This window comes from Haplochromis burtoni, unplaced genomic scaffold, assembly GCF_018398535.1.
Source record: "Haplochromis burtoni strain Fernald_Lab_line unplaced genomic scaffold, NCSU_Asbu1 Contig_255, whole genome shotgun sequence".
Classification (NCBI taxonomy): domain Eukaryota; kingdom Metazoa; phylum Chordata; class Actinopteri; order Cichliformes; family Cichlidae; genus Haplochromis; species Haplochromis burtoni.
The window spans coordinates 27,495-47,948 of NW_024582616.1; the positions used below are offsets into that span (position 1 = coordinate 27,495).

General features: G+C 40.6%; 2 protein-coding genes across 3 annotated transcripts in view; one reads left to right on the plus strand and one right to left on the minus strand.

Moving 5' to 3' along the window:
* ap1s3a (adaptor related protein complex 1 subunit sigma 3a) overlaps nucleotides 1-2,649 on the minus strand; it is an 8,155-nt gene extending 5,506 nt beyond the window's left edge. The window contains exons 1-2 of the mRNA XM_005938284.3: nucleotides 2,509-2,649; nucleotides 1,485-1,663 (exon numbers count right to left, since the gene is read on the minus strand). Of these exons, the coding sequence (XP_005938346.2) occupies nucleotides 1,485-1,663; nucleotides 2,509-2,631 (302 nt within the window). The 5' untranslated portion in view covers nucleotides 2,632-2,649. The remainder of the gene's footprint in view (nucleotides 1-1,484; nucleotides 1,664-2,508) is intronic.
* A 1,147-nt stretch (nucleotides 2,650-3,796) lies between these two features.
* The window catches only part of dhrs12la (dehydrogenase/reductase 12-like a), a 26,013-nt gene continuing 9,355 nt past the window's right edge, over nucleotides 3,797-20,454 (plus strand). Inside the window, exons 1-9 of one of the 2 annotated variants that reach the window (XM_042227338.1) lie at nucleotides 3,797-3,923; nucleotides 5,510-5,643; nucleotides 10,911-10,993; nucleotides 11,106-11,201; nucleotides 11,278-11,359; nucleotides 11,457-11,518; nucleotides 12,940-13,044; nucleotides 13,563-13,653; nucleotides 13,829-13,966. In XM_042227338.1, the coding sequence (XP_042083272.1) occupies nucleotides 3,868-3,923; nucleotides 5,510-5,643; nucleotides 10,911-10,993; nucleotides 11,106-11,201; nucleotides 11,278-11,359; nucleotides 11,457-11,518; nucleotides 12,940-13,044; nucleotides 13,563-13,653; nucleotides 13,829-13,966 (847 nt within the window). In that variant the 5' untranslated portion in view covers nucleotides 3,797-3,867. The remainder of the gene's footprint in view (nucleotides 3,924-5,509; nucleotides 5,644-10,910; nucleotides 10,994-11,105; nucleotides 11,202-11,277; nucleotides 11,360-11,456; nucleotides 11,519-12,939; nucleotides 13,045-13,562; nucleotides 13,654-13,828; nucleotides 13,967-20,454) is intronic. The other variant, XM_042227339.1, reaches the window with a different exon arrangement.

The window sequence follows — 20,454 nt, forward strand, 5'->3', positions numbered from 1 at the left end:
CTTGCTCATAGGGGGTCATATGATTGTTGGGTTTTTCTTTGTATCTATGAAGCGCCTTGAGGCGACTTTTGTTGTGATTTGGCGCTATATAAATAAAATTGAATTGAATTGAATATGTATATATGTATTTAAGCTTGGTTCCTCTACCAGAGGCCTGGGAGTTTGTGGGTCCTGTGCAGTATATGAAGTAACTTCTTTTCTAACTAAAGTTAACTAGACAACTGACCAGTAAGGTGCTTCATGGACACATGTTAGTTTATTTCCTTGTTGTTTCTTCACCAGTGAATAAGGTAAAAGAGTTGGTTCCAAGATAAATTTGCATTTGGGAACTTTGGCTGCGAAGCCATGACATGCAATCAAATAATCTCTCAAGATGCAAGTGAAACATGTCATCATTGGACAGCAAAAACAAACAAGTCCATCAGAGAGACAGCAGAAGCACTTTAAGTGTTGAAATGAAATTCATCAGTCTTGATAGGCCAGAAACTGCAAAAAAAAAACAAACCAAGAGCTACATCTCAGACTCTACAGGCATTTAACTTTAAATATCAAAGTTCAGGTCAATGCAATAAGAAAGATACTAGAAAGAACAAGTATGTTTTATTTGGAAGGTTTTTTAGGAGAAAGCCTCTTCTCTCTAAAAAGAACATGGCAGCACAACTTAGGTTTGCAAAGTTCTGCCTGGACAAACCACAACACTTGTCAAACAATGTCCTTTTGACAGACAAGACTGGAGTGGCGATATATGGCTGTAATGCACAGGGGTGGGGTTTGGGGGTGGTGCACACTAGAGACCTGTTCAAGGTGTATCCTGCCTCTTACCCTATGGTAGTTTAGATGAGCTTATATGATTCAGATAAGCAGTGGGTGGTTGTAGCTCAGGGGTTGAGCCGGTTATTGGGCCAAAATCCTCCTCAACAATGTGTGACACTAATAAAGCCACACAGAAAGCCATTATTTCAAATTATTGCTGCTACAGGCGACAGAGAGAGAGAGAATCTGCATAGTGTTTGTTAAGTAAATAATGACGTGTAATGTGCCTTGATATGTAAAATCTTAGAAGTGAAAGAGGGTGTGCTTTCAACATCAGTGTGATTGGTTGCATCTTTCCAGGACAGAAATCATATCAAACAAAAGAAAGGTGAAGAACCTCCAAATAAATACAGCATGTGTAGATGTTTTAACAGCTCTTGTCCGTTCTTTTCCATAACTACTGGATCTATTGTGAATTTCTCAACATTTACCATAAAGCCCAGTCTCAATACAAATGTGGCATTAAAGGCATCATATAGAAAAAATCTTTCCTTATTGGACTGTGTTCCCCACCTGTAATCTAGGTCATCTGTGATCTGTGTGTTTATCTAGATCTTGACGTTATCTGCTGATAACAAGTGTGTTCGCTCTGTGTGCAATTTTGAAGTATGAGCAAAGGCAACATGCACGTTAACCATTAAGCAATAAAGAGCCGTGTGTTGTGCCGCCACCTCTTGTAAACTATCTTGAGGTCCCTCCATTGGAGAAAGTTGCAGGAACGTGGCGGACGAGCCAACACTAGCATCATCATGTCCCGGATCACCTTCTTTTTCTCCCGGTCTGTTAATGGCGTGAACCATTTCTGCAGTCGCAGCTTCCCCTGTCGACTGAACAGCAACAGAAAGCGCATCTGAAGGTAAAGCGGATGGAAGAGCAGAAAACAGTGACTTTGGTTTAGTCATTTTTAGCCCTGCAAACACATTGCTTGTAGCTAAAAAGTGGTTAATGTGTAGCTTTTCAGAGAAACACAAACATAGAGCGAAGCAGTGAACGGTAATACCTGCCTTTGCATGTGGCTGTGCCAAACCGCAATTACATTTGCCAACTAGACATGTGTAAAGATCACTAGGGAGACATAACACCTCTAAATCACCTTTGAGTGCAATAACACAGTAAATATAGTGGTTGTGTTGTGCAACAGCAATTAATGAAAGCTCTTTGCCCTGGGGTGTAGCTGCACAAAGCATTTCTTCTACCTGCAACAAGGTGACTATGAGAACATGTGGAGTAAAAATAGCCATGTGTGGAACAATACTTGCTGAATCAGACACTTTTTAACCCTGATGCAATTATTTTCTATGCTGTGTAAATACCAAAGAAACTCAAGCACCACAGATTTGCATTCATTTACTTGTCTGACTGGATCTGGGCTTTACCCAAAGTCTAGTTATCCTAACATGAGGAGGAGAGGGCTCACACAATTTTTTCTCCTCTAATTTCCACTTCTTAAAAACGTTTGGGCCATGCCTACCGATTTCATGACCTCTGAACGAGGAAATTCTTGCTATTAACTGATTATACAGCTATAATATACAAATCCAAATAACCTACAATCTGGTGATCTCAGGTTAAAAAAGGAACGAAGCAAACAACACACACAAACAATAATTTGGATACACTGAGCCAATAATTTGATGCATTTCATTGCCTATAAGCGGATAGAGCCACCTCAGTACATGGGCACAGGTTACTTACCATTTTGTAAGCCGCCCAAATGAAACCCTGTAGCCCTGTAATTAAGCCCTGTAATCGCAGAATCCCAGTACTCTCACTTACTGCAGGATCGTGTGCACTCTCAAGTGTAGCGACATTGTTCATCTACCCAGAAATCCTTGCCGCTCCCACCTTCTTCCAGCCAAGAGCCGCGCCCTGCTACTCTGCAGCTGCTGATTGGCGCACTCAGACAGGTGAGCAGGCAGAGGGCTGCAGGTGGGGTATACAGTACACTTCAGCCTGGTGGGAAATGTAAGCTGCAGCCTCTGTTACATACTGCAACAGTGTCAAGCAAAGTTTGCGGTCACTCAATCACAAATATAAGAGAAAAGCTAAAACTATGGCTTCTGTTTCAGTTTCAGTTATATTTTCCTTTTAAATCAGCATTTTAACTTATAGCTAAATGTCATAGTTCTTTGTTTCTGTAGCAGGCTGTCAGTTGGGGTTTTTTTGTCAGACTTTTGTCTCATAATTGTTGTGTATTTTTTTTCTCCTTAGTATCAACTAATGCAACTCCTCAGTATTATTAACTTATCAGACGTTTTTCCCCTTTGAACACGGCTACCTTAAACCTAACTGTAAATTGAAAGAACTAGCTTTTTTTTGGCTAGCTATCAGTTAGCGGAATTCATGATGACTGCTTGGTAACCTATGTCTTTGTGGGGGGGGGGGGTTATTGTATATTTCTATTTTATATTTTCGTGTATATTTACAATTTCTTTAAGCATCACCGTCTTGTATTACCCCAATAGATCACTTCACTCTGGAAGTGATCTATTAATCTTTTAAATGCTTCCCATTTAAAAGCAAAATGGGAAACAGAGCCTTCAGCTTTCAGAGCTCTCTGTTGTGGTACCAGCTCCCAATTTGGATTTGTGACACAGACATCCTCTCTACTTTTAAGATTAGGCTTAAAACTGTCATTTTTGATAAATCTTGTAGTTAGTTTTTTTTTTTTTTTTTTAATTTGTAGTTTTTCTTACTACTGTTGCCAAGTGCTTGCGCACAGGGGGTCCTCCGACTGTTAGAGGGTTCACTAAGACCTACAATATAAAGTGCCTTGAAATAATTATTATTGGGGTTTTGTGTAAATAACATTGAATTGAAATTTTAATATTTTATGTTGAGTATTTCACTCGAGGCCTCTTACTGTCTTCCAGTTGGGGGGATGGGGTTTTTAGGGTTAGGGTTAGGGTAAAGCGTTACTGTCCGCTGGTGTAATGTCTTAGTGCTGCCGCTGGGCGGCCGCTAATGTTTATTCACGAGCTACACGTGGTTTTGGTCCACGGTAAAAGCTGGAGAAGTGAGCGGCGCACAGCGAGAGGCTTCCAGAGCAGCAACATGTCTCTGTACCGCAACTCCGCCTGGTTCCTGAAGGGAGTGACTGAGTTCACCAGGTAAGACATTTGTCCTGTTGTGTGTGCGCTGTGGGAGCCGGAGAGAGTCTGTGACTGTCCTGCTGTGCATCCTCAGTAGTGTGTGTGTTTGTGTGGAGGATCAGCACTCAGACTTTTCTTATAACTGAATGACTGAAAGTTGATGGTAAACTATTTATAGCCAGCTTATTATAATCAACTTAAATGTGAATAAAACCTTTTTAGTTAACTAAAATAAAAATGATAACCAGACCTTTGAAAGCATTCAAACTAACTAAAGTTTAATAGTAAAATTTGGTATCACAAACTGCCTGATGAGGGTTTGATGGACGTTTTTATTGAGGCTTTGGATGTGTGCAAGAGCTTTTGTGTCGACTGTTTTCAAAAAGTTCTGTTTATATTGTAATATCTAAATTGATTTGAACAACCCTTACCTCTGACATTTGGTGTAAAAAAAATAAATTCATAAAGACTAAAACTAACACTGAAACTAATAAAAAAAATTATCCAAACCAAGCATTTTCTAACAATACAAAGTAAACTGAAACAAAAAAAACACTCTGGAAGCTAACTGAAATTAAACTGAATTAAAAAAGAAATAAAAATAAAAACTAATAAGAAAATACAAAACTATAATTACTCAAAACCATGGTGACAGTAAGAAACGCCCACTGAAAGCAGTGTAAAGTATGAATAGATTAAGGGTGGCTGCTGCTAAATGCTTCCTAATGTTAAAGTGAATGTACATTTCTGTGAATTAACTGTAAGTGTTACAGCACACTATGTATTACTATGTTACAGTATTATCTTAATGATCAATTTTGATGTTTGACATTTGAAAGTGTGAAAATGAGGCTGCAGACTTAAGTTGTGGTTTATGATCACAGATGGAAGGTTTTAGCAACAGACCCCTGAACATCACAGATTTGTGAATCAGTGTACACTTTATAGTGACTAAGCAAGAGGTTTGTAGGACCATAACTCAGTTTTTGAACAATAACAGGGCTCTAAGAGCTTTATCAGTCTTATGTGATCTATTGCAGCCCCGAGATGCCTTTCCTCATCAGTACACAGCAAGCCAAGTGTTTTGAAGAGGTGCTTTCGTGATTGTTTCCCTTCTCTCCTTTGTTCTGTGTTATCTTATTCTCCCAGAGAGCTGCCCGACAACCCGCTCTGACCCTGCACTAATAGCTCTCTGCATGACACCATCGAACAGAGCAGGCATTTAACCTCAGTAATTCTCTCTCTGCCTGTCCCCTTTATGCCCCACTTTGACCGCCCTTAACAATGGGGGGAATTGAGGTCCTTGGTGGCACACACGCTTAGACACACGCATACTCATAAATGACTGCTGTTGTCACCGCCATCACTCTCATCCCAAACCTCTCCTTGACAGAGACGATGCCAGGCACACACTTTCCTTCATTGTATCTGTACAGTAAAGCTGTGAGGACATTTACAGTCAGCAGGATGATCTCAAACACTCACCCCTCAAACACAGAGGCAGCATCTGATGGCAGCAGCAAATAAGCAGCAAATAAGCAAATAAGCAAATAAGCAGGCAGCTGGTATATATATGAAATGCTGTAGGTGTTGATGTTTTACAGGAATGCCTTCTTATCAGCGTCTAAGCGGTTTGTGGAGAAGGACCTGGAGGTGTCTGTGGCTGGACGTTCCTTTATGATAACAGGAGCCAACAGTGGCATCGGAAAAGCCACTGCCATGGCCATCGCCAAGAGAGGTACCACACCTACGACCCTGTTTGTCTACAAATCAGCCCAAACATGGCAGACAGGAAAGCAACACATAGTAAAATTGCTGAGAGAAAGAAGCAACATGCATATCCATATGGATCTGTGAATTCATAAAAGGCCCAACTCCACATTTTTTAAAAATTCCAATTCCAACACTAAAAAATACTCAAAAACTCAAGTATTTTTTTTTGTAGTTTTACAACACACAAAAGTTGGGGTAAAATGTAAATAAAAATAAAATGTAATGGTTTGCAAATCTCATAAATACAGATGTTAAATATTTAAACATCAATTGTTTAAACTGATGCATAATTTTAAGATAAATAAGATTTTGAATTTGATGGCAGCCACACGCCACATAAAAGTTGATTGTCACAGTGTAGTGATTGTGTTTTCTTTTCATGATGCTCCAAATGTTTCAGCTGGGGAAAGGTCTGAAAGCTCACAACCCTCACTCTACTACTATAAAGCCATGCTGTTGTAACAGTATGCAGTTTAACATTGTCAAGCTGAAATATGCAAGGCCTTCACTGAAAAAGACATTGTCTGGATAAGAACTTTAACCTCCAGTGAGCTGTGATCATAGACAGTGATTTCTCGAAGTGTTCCTGATCCACTGATATCCACGAAAGAATGAAGTCGGTTTTTAATGCAGTCCTTGTGGGCCTGAGGATTAACGTCCAATAATAATTTTATGTCTTGTCTTTTGTGCAGAGAATCCGATTACTTTTTTCAAGTAACAAGTAAAGTAAGGGATTACTGTTCCAAAAAAGTAATTAGATTACTGTTACTTTCCCGTAAGCACGCTGCGTTACTAAACCGTGATATTGTTTGGGAGAGTGTCTCGTGACAATGACGTGCAAGCACGCAAGTCCATGGCAGCAACAGACGTGTGTAGACCAACAATGGATAATATGGAGTGCGGGAGAGAGTACAACCATGCAGTGTTTAAAGCTTGAAAGTACTGACATTACTTTGAATTTGATTCTGTAAAAAGTGACAAAAACATTAGCGTCTGATGTAAACTCTGCATGGGAAGAAAACTTCTTTCTACAGCGAAAAATTAAACTTCTAATCTGAGAAAGCACCTAGCACAGTGTCAAGGGAATGTGAAATTCACAAAGAAACCCCCGGATCCCCCCACTGACATGACCGCTGCAGCACCGGGCAAACCTCCACCCACCCCACTCCTCCTAAACAAGTGAAAGAAGACTTAAGGGTGACAGGAGTTGGTGCTGCTGAATCTTTGATTTTATTTATTTTTTGCTGTTTTACTTGCATCTATTTGAAAGAGTGAGTGTAAACACACACAAAAAATATTTTATATGCTGGAATATGTAGAAAATAGGTTTAAAGGTTAAAGAATTTCTCCAAGTCAAAGACAGTTGCATATAATTAAATTTTTGCTTGATGCAATGTGCATAAAGTTAAACGATTAAAACTAATAAAACAAGTTTTAAAAAGAGACTTTTTCATTTGATTCGATTTTACATGATGGATTCTGCAGAAAAAACAGAATTAGGCTGAAAGGTCTATTGCTTTATTACGTATTCAGGTTGTGTATCATGTTTTTAAAATGTAACTAAGTAATAAAGTAACTAATTAATAAAGTAACTAATTACTTTTGAAAATAAGTAATTAGTAAAGTAATGGGATTACTTTCTTGGAGAAGTAATCATAGGGTGACCATATTTTGATTTCCAAAAAAGAGGACACTTTAAACAATGCCTTTTCTGTGCGGTTAATTAATTGTGAAATAAAATATGTCATATAGGCTTTTACAAGTCAACAAGTGCAAAAAAAATAACTTAAAAACCTCTGGAATTAAATAATGGTAAGGAAATAATGCCTCATCTGCATTAAAAATTACCAGTACTGGGTTGGTATGAGGGCTGGACTGGGACAAAAAGTTGACCAGGGCATTATGACTAGAGAACGGCCCACCAGGTATTATAGGAGCCATAAGGTTCAAGGTTCAAGGTTCTTTATTATTTGTCACATGCATAGTTATACAAGTATAACACACAGTGAAATGTAGCCTGACACGCTCCTCGACATGTGCAAAAATTCCACTCCTTGGTCTTGCTGACGTTCAGCTGGAGGTGGTTGTCCTGGCACCATGATGCCAGATTCTTCACTTCATCCATGTAGGCCGCCTCATCGTTGTTGGAGATGGCACCCAACACCACTGTGTCGTCAGCAAACTTCACAATGGTGTTGGAGCCATGGGTGGCCACACAGTCTGAAGTGTAGAGGGAGTAGAGCAGTGGCGAGAGGACACATCCCTGAGGTGCTCCTGTGTTGATGGTGATGCTGTTGGAGAAGCACCTGCCCACCCTCACCACCTGAGTTCTGCCAGTGAGGAAGTCCAACACCCATGCACACAGACGGCTGTTAAGTCCCAGATCCCTCAGCTTTGTGAACAGTCTGCAGGGCACTATTGTGTTAAACGCTGAACTGTAATCAACAAACAGCATTCGCACATAGTTACCCTGTTTCTTGTCCACGTGGCTGAGAGTGGTGTGTAGGACGTGGGCGATGGCATCCTCTGTGGATCTGTTGGATCTGTAGGCGAACTGCAGCGGATCTGTGGTGTCTGGGATGGAGGAGGAGATGATGTTCTTCAGCAGCCTCTCAAACACCTTCATTACTACCGAGGTCAGTGCAACTGGCCGGTAATCGTTCAGGGATGAGGGTTTGCTGTTCTTGGGCACAGGGATGATGGTGGATCTTTTGAAGCATGTGGGGACCACAGACTTCGCCAGGGACTCGTTGAAGATGTAAGTGAACACACCTGCTAGCTGGTCAGCACAGCAGCGCAGCAGACGGCCGGTGATGCCGTCTGGCCCCGCCGCTTTCCTTGTGTTCACTCTCCTCAGTGCCGCTCGGACGTCATGCTCCGCGATGCTGGTCACCGGTCTCTCGCTGATGACGTCACTGTCCTCGGTAGTCAGGCGGTAGATAGCATTAGCCGCCTGGCTAACCTCGAAACGGGCGTAGAACCGATTCAGCTCGTTGGTGAATGCAGAGTCGGCGTTGATCGGCGCAGTGTCCCTGGCTTTGTAGTCCGTAATGGTGCGTAGTCCGTGCCACATACTCCGTGTGTCGCCCTGGTGGAAGCGGGACTCCACACGTTCCCGGTACCTGCGTTTGGCATCTCTCACCGCGCGCCGCACGCCGTATGAGGCCGCTTTGTAGGCGCTCATATCGCCAGTGGCGAGACCCGCGTTGTAGGAGGCGGTCCTGGCGTTTACTGCAGTGCGGATCGATCTGTCCATCCACGGTTTCTGGTTTGGGAATGTGGTGACTCTCGCAGTGGGGATAATCTCCTCCGCTAGCATAAGCCATAAAGCCTTTGAATGAAAACAAACGCTGTTGTGACAGTGATGTACACAGTCTTGTTGGTATATGTATGAATTCTATACATTTCAGATAATTATTTTTTAAAAGCAAGACATTTTAAATGAGAATAAGAAAGAAAAGTATTTCTTTGTGCCCCCCTTTGCCCTACCTGGCCCCCTGGCAAAACTTTGCTAGACCCGCCCCTGCACAGTTACCAGCTGTCAGCTACATAGAAAAGGATCCTGGTGTTATTTGTCTCTCAGAAACAGTTCATAACTTCCCTTCAACTCATTCATGTCACCTAAAAGGTAAACCTGTTTCTCCATCACCTGTTCAGCTCTGATGATTCAGTAAGGACATCTCCTGGTTTCATCTTCATGTTTCCCTCTCACCACATATCCAAACCGATATCATATCACTATCAGTAACATCATAGCACCTGCCCAGCTGTATAGAAACTCCGTCATGCTAGCTAGTACGCAGTACGAGTTATTGTAACTGACTGTAAAATGTCAGCACAACAAAAATAAACTACACCTAAACTTGGTTTATATCTGACCCAGATAGACTGCAGGTCATAACTTCTTACCTGAAGTTCAGTTCACCTGACACTCATCCACCTGCTGGCCTCTGTGGAAGCTCCGCCATAGACACCACCAAATAACTGAGTTATTTTTACACACCGGCCAGCATCTGGCCAATCCACCACCTTTCATTGTTTATACCGTTACAAAACAACAACAACAACAAAACCATCGGCCGTAAAAACAAAAAATCACCATCGGCCCACTGCGCAAATGCCCGATGGCCAGTCCAGCTATGGCTCGGTACGAGGAAATTTCTTTTGCAGTTCGTCTGAAAAGATGCACTTGCGCTTTGGGATCTTTTAAACATCATTAGGCGCGTTGCTGCGCGCTGTCTGTCCCGTCTGTGAGCGCAGAACAAGCGCTCACAAAGCAGCAGTTCGGGGATGACGTCACACACATGGGTCCTCTGTCGGAATACAGGAAAACCCGGACATTTTTATCAATCTCAAAAATCCCCCTGGAAGCCCCGGACAGAACGTGAAAAGTGGACATGTCCGGGGAAAAGGGGACAGTTGGTCACCCTAAGTAATCTTTAATTAGTAGCAAATTACTATATTCAAGTAACTTGACCAGCACTGCTTTTGTTGACAGAGATCTCGCTCTCCAGTTCATTGAATCTTTTTATGATATCATGTACTGGAGATGAATAGATAGTTAACTTTAGAATTTTATGTTGAGGAAAATAATTCTCAAATTTTTCCTCAATTTTCAGACAGTTTTTTCCAGATTGGTGAACTCTACTTCAGAGTAATTGCGTCTCTAAGATGCTCTTTTTTTTTATACCTAATCATGTAACAACCTGTTGCCAAGTAACCTAGTTAGTTGCAAACTGTTCCTCCAGCTGTTTTTAGTACCACTTACTGTTCCAGCCGTTTGCCGCGCTCTCCTAACTTTTTTAGGGGACTGTTGCTGTCATTAATTCAAAATGAGGAAAGTCTTAAATTTCTGGAAGTGGGGTTGTATGTGAGTAATAATAAAACAAAGTACATTCACAATCGAGTAAAACTCTCAAGTGCAGGTTTTAAGGAAGCAAACAGTTCCAAAATAGTGGCCACAAAGCACATTGATGCTCCTTAAAAGACTTTTATAATAATAATAATAATAATGGATTGCATTTATATAGCGCTTTTCTGGACACTTAAAGTGCTTTACAATTCCACTATTCATTCACTCTCACATTTTCACACTTTATATTTAAAGATTGTAGTATTCATTCAATTTTTCAGGAAAAGGTTGATTTTAAGGTCCTTCTTTATTTTGTCATTGTATTCAACTGCTTATTTCCATTGCTAGTACCATGATTTATGTTATGATCTTTGCCACAGGTGGAACGATCCACATGGTGTGCAGGAATAAGGACAAAGCTGAGGAGGCAAGGGCTGATATTGTCAAGGAGACTGGAAATAAAGTACAGTGTGACTCTCTTTTCATCAACAAGATAGACTTGCACAAACAACCTTCAGTTTTACACCAGAGTTGACATTGATATTCATTCTGCTAAATGTCTGGCGTCATTACAGGAGGTCTATGTTCATATCCTCGACCTGTCTGAGACCAAGAAGGTCTGGGAGTTTGCTGAGGGCTTTAAGAGGAAGTACAAGTCTCTTAATGTACTGGTGAGCAACATATTAGTCTTTTGGGGGGGTCCTGGCAACTGCGACCACTGAATGATCATATATTGATATGTTTTAGATCAATAATGCGGGTGCCATCATGAGCCAGAGGGATCTGAATGCAGAGGGGCTTGAGAAAAGCTTTGCTACTAATGTCCTGGGTGAGTCAAAGATCAGACAAGAGGTATGAAGACCAGTCTGATGAAAGGGAAAAATGGAAGATAGTTAATTTGTACTTCAATGTTTGGTCCTCTTCAGGGGTTTACATTCTCACCAAGAGTCTCATTCCACTGCTGGAGAAGAGTGTGGACCCCAGAGTGGTGAGTCTGATCATTCAACCCATGTTCACTGTCGGTCCACATAAAGTATTCACTCCTACAATACTGTGCAAAAGTCTTGAGTCACCACCCCTTTCTTTATACTTTGCTTGGAAAATGGGACATAGGTAGGTGATTTATTGAACCTTGTGCCAGAATACATCCAAATAAAGTATATAAGGCCTCAGTTGTGCAAAATTCTAACAAGCTGGAAAGTTAGTATTTGATATGACTGCCTTTGTTCTCGGACTCAGCCTGAATGCTCTTTGGCAAGCTCTCTTTTAATTACTTTAAGTAGTTTTAAGCAATAGTTCTCCAGGTTTCTTAAAATACATTCAAAGCTCTTCTTTGTTTTACTGTCTGTCAATATGATCCCACCCTGAAACATCAGCCTTTTCCCTCAGTTTCCCTTCTTTAAGAATGGCTTTTTGACAGTCTGTGATACCACCTCTGATGAGGCTTCAGTGAACTGAAGCCCCAGATGCATTGCTCAGGTCCTGTATCAGACCTTTGCTAGATTATTTTCTCCTGTTTCCTAAAGACATGATTTAATATACTGCTTTACATCTTTTAGGCCTGTCACTTCTTTTGTCCTCTACTTGTCTAGCTTCCTCAGTTCTTTAAGGACACGCTGGACACTTGTACTTTTTTGTAGATTCGATTAAAAAATGCAAACATTATTTTTTTAATTGACAAGCTGCTAGTAAGAAAGTGTCAAAAGATGCAATTTAAAATCATTCTGTTCAACAACATTGGTTCATCCCTTGTGTTATTTGCATTTTTTTTCTTGAAAGATTCATATTTCACTGTTTAGTGGCTTAACAAACAACAACAAAAACACTCCTCTAAAAATGCTCATCTACAAAGCCTAGAGTGAAAATGTGTGGAAAAGTAGCCAATGTCCAAAGAAAAAGTTCAGAATGCTGAAGAACTTGTGCTCAAGACCACTTTTCAAAATGACAGGAAATGTCTCGGTCCCTGTAAGCAAAACAAAAAGAAATGAGGAGTGTCTCAAGAGTTTTGCACAGTATTGTATATTGTTTTCAGAAACAGTCAGTAAAATATGAGGCTCTGGCCAACATAACTGGACAGTGTAATAATCAGGTAATGAGTCTGAGCTGTTGCATGAGGGCTATTTAATAGGTGAACAAGGATTCGCACAAGTAAACATTGCAGTAACACAATGACAAATAAAATACTAGATCGGCAACACTTAATGCAGGATTAAATACAGTTGTAGTGATAATAGAGGATTTGAGATAAGTGTGGTTTATTTAGGTTTCTGTATTTGTGATCTGGTTTCAGTACTTTTTTGCTCATTAAACAAAGCATTTAGAGCTGTAACATTGGGTTTTAGGAAACTTGTGAATATTTGGGGTGGGGGGGGGGTGTCTACAGATTAATTCTCATTCCCCTGTGTTCAGATCACAGTGTCATCAGGTGGAATGCTGGTGCAGAAGCTCAGGACAGGAAACCTGCAGTCTGAGAGAGGCCGCTACGACGGCACCATGGTCTACGCCCAGCACAAAGTAAGATCTGAACTGGAAGCATCTGCTCGTCAAAATTGACAAGACTGGTCAGGTTTAACTTCCTTCAGCTGTCTGACTTCTCCAGGAACCGAGCAAGTTTGAAAAGTTTGAAAATGAGTGAAAACAAGAAGAGTATAATTAGTCTTCTGGTCATTGTATCTATGTATCAGAATATGACAATTTTAAGCACAGTCTTTAATCAGATATTGAAAGAACATATTTATCTTTGGTATAGCTGACAGATGATTAAGTGATGATTTATGAATAGATTTAGGATCCACATTATATCAGTGGTTTAAAAATTTTAACTTGCATTCCAGAATTCAAAATTGAAAACTTACCCAGTGAGCAAACGTCTGGGTTCAGCCCTGATTGGCAGTTCGATATTTGACTTAAAAGTATCACCTGCAGTGTTAAAGGTGTGGTTCATCGCATGACAAAGACGGACGTTCACAGTCGATCATTGAAGTACACGGATGTTAGATGCACTCAGACGTGCTTGATGATGTGTGTTCCAGAGGCAGCAGGTGGTGATGACAGAGCAGCTGGCAAAAACTCACACTAACATCCACTTCTCCGTCATGCATCCTGGCTGGGTGGATACTCCAGGTACCACTCACTCACATAAAGTAACATCCGAATGCTTACACAATTTACAAAAGCATTAGATGTATTCATCTGTGCGAACTTTTGTTACTTTGAGTCGGTTACCTGTGTGTGTGTTGTGTGTGTGTGTGTGTGTGTGTGTGTGTGTGTGTGTGTGTGTGTGTGTGTGTGTGTTTAGCAGTGGCCAATGCTATGCCAGACTTTCATCAATCCATGAAGGACAGCCTGCGGACCCCAGAGCAGGGCGCTGACACAGTGGTGTGGCTGTCTGTCTCTGAGGCTGCTGTCAAAAACCCCAGTGGGCGTTTCTATCAGGGTATGTTTTACAATGCAAAATTCTTTTTTCCCCTTAATATGAACACAAAAATCCAAAATAAATGATCAAGATTTCCATTTAGGAATGTAAATTGGTAAGACAGAGAGAATAGCACAGCTGAATTGTGTATTGAACAGTAGTGAGATGAATGTGCTGCATGGGGTGTGCGTATGTGTGGATTTGGCCTGTGTCCATTGCAGCTGGAGGGGACTGCTTTGGTGCCAGATACCACCAAGGAGCACTCACACACAGATGCACTTTTTCATACACACACTCACAAAATGTCCCTAGCGGCCTTGAAGAGAAAGGTTGTTGTCTGACAGCACTCTTCAAACTAGACATACATACTGCACTTATAATAATAATTTCATAATAATAAAACCAAAAGTGACAGCAACTTGCTGTAACAACTGGAAGAAAGCCATAGATGGCTCTAATTTTTTAAAATTGTAATTAATTTAATTGGATTACTGCAACTCCCTTTTAATAGGGCATGGCCAAGACACTTTGCCATGCCTGCAACTGGTGCAAAATGCTGCAGCACGGTTTTTAAATGGTAAAAGAAAATTTGAGCATATTACTCCAGTTCTGGCCTCCTTAAACTGGCTTCCAATTGAATTTAGGATCTATTTTAAAATTATTTTACAGCTTTTTTAAAAAATACTGGTCTCGCACCTGTATATTTGTCCAATCTGCTGAAGCCCTATGTCCCTCCTTATTAACTCCGGTCAGCTGAGTAGATGTTGCTCTCAGTCCCTAAATCACGGCTAAAACTTAGAGGAGCATTCTCTACTGTGGCCCTGAAGCTTTGAAATGCTCGTCCTCTTCACATTAGGCAATCTACTTCAGTGCTGGTCTTTAAATCCAGGTTAAAAACTAATTTTTATTTGCTGACTATGGCCTCAGTGGGTAACTGACACTGTGTTGTTTTTAAAGTGCTATATAAATAAGTTATGGTATGGTAACAACTGCCTGCTTGAGCTTTTGCCACCTCATATACTTTGAAATTCAGACATATCTGAGGTGTTGGTGTACGTGTTGGCGCTGCTTTTGTGGTGGCCTACAGCAGGCGTTTATTGAGTTTTCTAACTTTGTGGGGGGAGTTTTGTTGTTTTTTAAATTCACTTTTTTTTTTTAAACTTTGTTTTTAACCTTGTTTTTAACTTGTGAGTGAACAGATTGTTTCCCTGATTTGTTTCTCATGTGTTTTTTTCCAAGATGGAGATTTTCTACCCTTTGTTCAGTCTCACAAACAATTACTTACACACCCGAGGCACTCTGGATCCTCCTAACTTTATTTTTTTATGTGATTCTAACTATTGTAATCTTAAGAAATCACTGAAAAAATTATTCCAATATGTCACCTGTCCTACAAGGCATAATAAAACGCTGGATTTGTGTTACGGACCAATTAAGGGGATATATAAGTCTGTGGCTGGACCGACAGTAGGTTCTTCAGATCACAACATTGTTCAACTCCTCCCTGCTTATAGACCTGTGATTAGAGCGGACTAGTCTGGACAAAAGACAGTTGTGTTGCCCTTCAGGGGTGTTTTGATTGCACTGACTGGTCCTTGTTTCAAGAGAGCACTTCTGATTTGGATGAACTCACTGATGTGGTGTGTAGCTACATCTCTTTTTGCAAAGACTCTGTGGTTCCAGTCAGAGAATTTAAGACTTTCCCTAATAACAAACCGTGGCTCTCTAAAGATATTAAGGATCTGATTCTTAAAAGGAAAATTGCTTTTAACGAGGGAGACGTTCCCACTATGAGAATATTGAGGAAGGAGGTGAGGGCTGCAATAAAGATCGCCAAGATGAGGTACAGAAATAAGATTGAGGCAGAACTCAGCAGTAACAACCTCAAAGAGAGCTTGGCAGGGCTACAAACGAAGGGTAGCTGTAACATTTGCTTAGATGGGTTTACCTCCAACAAACATTTGGCAGACAGTTAGTATTTAATCTTCGTTTTGAGAATCTTGATCGTTCTATGCAAACGAGCACACTGAGGGAAAAGACTATCACTCCCCCATCAATTTGTATTGATGAGAGGGGGGTAGCTAATCTCTTTAGACACACTAAAAGCAAGAGTCCTGGACCTGACAACATCTGTGGACAGGTACTGAGAACTTGTGCTGATCAGCTGAGTGGGATTTTTCACCATATCTTCTCACTTTCTTTAGAGCTACAGACAGTACCTAAGATTTGGAAACATGCTGTCATTGTTCCTGTTGCTAAGGGCAGTTCTCCTAAGGCACTGAATGATTTTAGGCCTGTGGCTCTGACTTCTTTAGTGATGAAGACATTTGAGAAGATAATTAAGAAGGAGATTTTAATGCATGTTGAACACCATCTTGACCCCTTCCAGTTCGCCTATAGAGCAGGGAGAGGTGTGGAGGATGCTGTTGTCACACTCCTGCATCTCTTGTATAAGCATCTTGAGGCCCCTACACTCATGCAAGATTATTATTTGTTGACTTCTCATTTGCATTCAACACAATTCAGCCCTCCTAACTTGGCGATAGGCTTTATAATCATTTTAAGCTTGACCATAGTCTGATCAGTTGGATCCTAGACTTTTTGACTAATAGGTCATGGATTGTGACCTATTTGACTAATAGAGATAAGGCGCAGTTGGTGGAAGCTAGATCTCACTACAGCAGACACTTGCTTATCGAGTTTGAGCGAGCTATCCAGCAGTACACCCAAGTTACTGACATAGTCACAGGAAGAGCTAGCAAAGGAACCCAGGGCAGCACAGAGTTGGGCACGAGGGATTTTACTGTTGAACACCACAATCTCAGTCTTCTTATCGTTTAAAACGAGGGAATTACTCAGGAACCATTCTTTGACCTCCCGCATGCATTCTTGAAAGTAGTGCAGGGACACAGCAAGGTCGTCAGTAAGTTCAAAATAGATCTGTATGTCATCGGCGTAACAGTGGAAAGCGATGTTGTATTTTTGAAAGATTGTGCCTAGAGGGAGCAAATACAATGAGAAAAGAATAGGGCCTAAAACTGATCCTTGAGGTACACCGCAACAGACCGGTGCAGAGGAAGAGGAGAAGGTGCCCAAGTTAACCGAAAAGGACCTGTCAGCGAGGTATGATTTAAACCAGTCGAGGGCAGTGCCTCTAATACCCACAGTGTGCTCAAGTCTTAATAATAAAATGTTATGGTCCACCATATCAAAAGCCGAAGAGAGGTCCAGTAAAACTAGGACCATAGAGCGTCCAGTATCAGTAATTACAAGAATATCATTAAGAACTCTAACCAACGCTGTTTCAGTGCTATGCAATGGCTTAAAGCAGATTGAAATTTCTCAGCAATATTGTTCGTGTCCAAGTACGCCTGGAGCTGGGAGAGAACTAGTCTCTCCAGGATCTTGGACAAGAACGAAAGCTTAGAGATCGTCTGTAGTTTAAGGCATGGCAGTCAGGATCTTACTGTTGACTGTAGAATATCAATGATAGCAGAACAATTAAGATTGTGATATATGTACAGTAAAATATATTTTTTCTGACATGGCTCTATTCTGGGAGCTCTCCACTCATGCATGCATGGAGAGACTAAGGTGGGAGGAGCAGCACATAAACCACAGCACAGAACATATGACCAGGAAATTATGCTTAATTTCCTGCTGTGGCTGACAGGGTGAAGGTGGGTTACAAAGTGGCTTGCAGGATTGCTGCACCTGTGGGCTGGCTAAATTGGTTTTAACGCCTTTCCCAATGTAATAGTTGCCATTTGGATGTTTAGAAGAGTATCAACTGGCACAGGCAATGAGGTTAGCTCACTGTCAATGATTGTGGCTGAGCCTGCCTGAACCAATGTTATGACTGATGGTCAGTAAAAGCTTCTTTTTAGTAGAGCAGATTTCTTTGCAGGAATGTCCAAACTATTGAACAGTACAAAATAATCAGTTTTCCCACAATTTGTTTGATTGACATGTTTTAATGTCAAGTTTCGAGCACACGCATTCTGTAGACATAGATATATACATGAAAACTTGATGATTTTTAAGTTTTGTTTTTTGTTTTTTTCTGTTGTTATTTCAATTATATTTGCATGTTTGAAATAAAATTCTATCTATCTATCTATCTATCTATCTATCTATCTATCTATCTATCTATCTATCTATCTATCTATCTATCTATCTATCTTAATCTTTTTCCCCCCTCTGTGCACACAAACACATGCACTGCTACTACCATACCTATTCCCTCTGCTCTCCTGGTTATTAAAATTCATTTGACTCACAGCTGTCATAAAAGCATGTTGTCACACTATGGCTATGTAGCTGGTCATATAAAAATGACTTAACTCCTTCATTCTGTTCATTGACGCCATAGTGGACCACGAAAATTTTATATAGTATGTAGTATATACCTTATTTTTTCATTTATTAATATCTGGGTTTGTTCGATTTTGTTTTTTTGCACTACATTAGATAACCTCAAAATAGCATTGTGAAAAATAACAATGTTGCCATTTTTGTTATTTGTGTGTTGTAATCTTTATGAAAAAACTAAAAAACACCTCTTAATCTTTTGAGTTTGGTGTATGGCGGGGTGCTGTGGACACCCAAGTTTGTGATTGCGTAGAATTTTTAAATCAATACCATGGTTCGTCTACTGAAAATCTCAGTGAACTTGACTTGAGGTCACATTTTCTGAAAATCAGAGGAGTTCCACATTTATAACACAGGTATGTCTACTAGGAGGCTAAACAGTAGCAATGTATTTATAAAGAATTACAAACAACAATTATTATCCAATTTATTTATTGATTGATTTCCTAATTGAAAATTGAAAATTGAAAAACAAAGGCCAAAGTGATCATTATTGGAGCAGCTTAATTAATTTTTGCAGTGTAATTTGCTGTTAATATCCTTTTCCAACCTCAGTTTGTGTTTTTGTCACGTTTGCCCGGGGTCAAAGAAGCAATGCTGGAGATTGCTTCTGTGTTCTCTTATAGTGTCAATACAAGGGAACCTCTTAGAGAGGCCAGGGTTGAAAAAGGGATGCTGGAGAACCTCCAAGGTTGTTATCCGCTGGTTTGCATCCAAGGCCAACATCTGTTTAATAAGGGTGACAAATAAATGTTGGCCATTTTCAGGTTCTCTTCCAACCTTCATTATCAAGACATTTACATTTTAAATATCAAGTCTCCAGGGATTGATATCCTGTCTCGTACTGAAATTGTTGGCCGCTCTTAAATGTCCAGCGCTGTTTGTTGTAGCTGTCTTCAATGAAATAGTCATCAGTGTAGATGCCAGAGTCAAGAATATGATCTTTCGGCCTCATGTATCCATAAGGGCATCATTTGATGGATTGACTGCAATGGCATTCATCTATTCTATGGGACACATTTCCATGCCATTCCAATGATTTATCCCAATGTCACATCTCACATTCAGCTTGTCAGCCTCTAATTGAGTCTCTGTGATAAGAAGCGCAGAGTGCAGACAGAGGAGGAGCAATCGATCTCTCCTCTGTGGTCACAAGTGTAAATGTTTAGATGTATAGCCATGTTACTTCCCATGTTAACTTGCACATCCATTAGAAGGAGCCAGCAGGTCTATAGACTCCCTCTGACCTGTTGGGCTTTTATCAGTGGGAGACTCTGCACCTGGACTCAAACATTTGTGTGCATAGGTGTGATGAGTATGGATCAGTTCACAAGTGAGGGGAAAATTGTGCATTTTCTCTATTACAGAGTGCAAACTTTGATTTGTTTTACAGAATTATGGGTGTATATCCAAGTGTGACTTCCTTTGTGATTGTTTTTATGTCACAGGTCAGAACTGGGAGACACTAGAAGGTCGATGGGATCGTGACATAACCACCACAACCGTCTCCCAACACACACATGCGTACACACACACTCCTCTCTCCCATAAGGAATGCCATTTTTCAGTCTGATGCTGACTTTCCTGTTTGAATTAGAGGTGCAAACATCAGTCTACTGTGATAAATTGTGTTTATCCAGGGCCAAAGGATCAAGGCGACTGTAATATAGTATAAATTAATGAAGAAACAAAGAGAGGCACAACAAATGAGAGTGGAAAAAAATCCCAATGAAGTCAACATTGTATTTTGGCTGCTACAAAGAAGCTGAATGTGAAGCAGAAACAAAGGGATGGATGGATTTTAGCTTGAGTCAAAGAAGAGCAAGGCATGGGGGCATTAAGAGTGTCTGGAGGCCACACTTATCTCTTTCAGTGAGAGGAATGTGTACACTCACAGAGAGAAAATGAAGGTGTGCATTTAAGGAGAAGCACGAACAAATCAATGAACAGTTTAACACCACTAGTCAAAGGGGTGCAGGATACTTTTAGGGTAAGACCAGCCTGGCGTTTGGATATGTGCTGACTTTCCACGACAGGTTATATGAAGGCTGATTTAATTTCATATTCCCCCTGATAAACAATTGAAATCAGTTTTATTTGACATGAAAATCAAACCATTGGTTAGACAACACAACAGT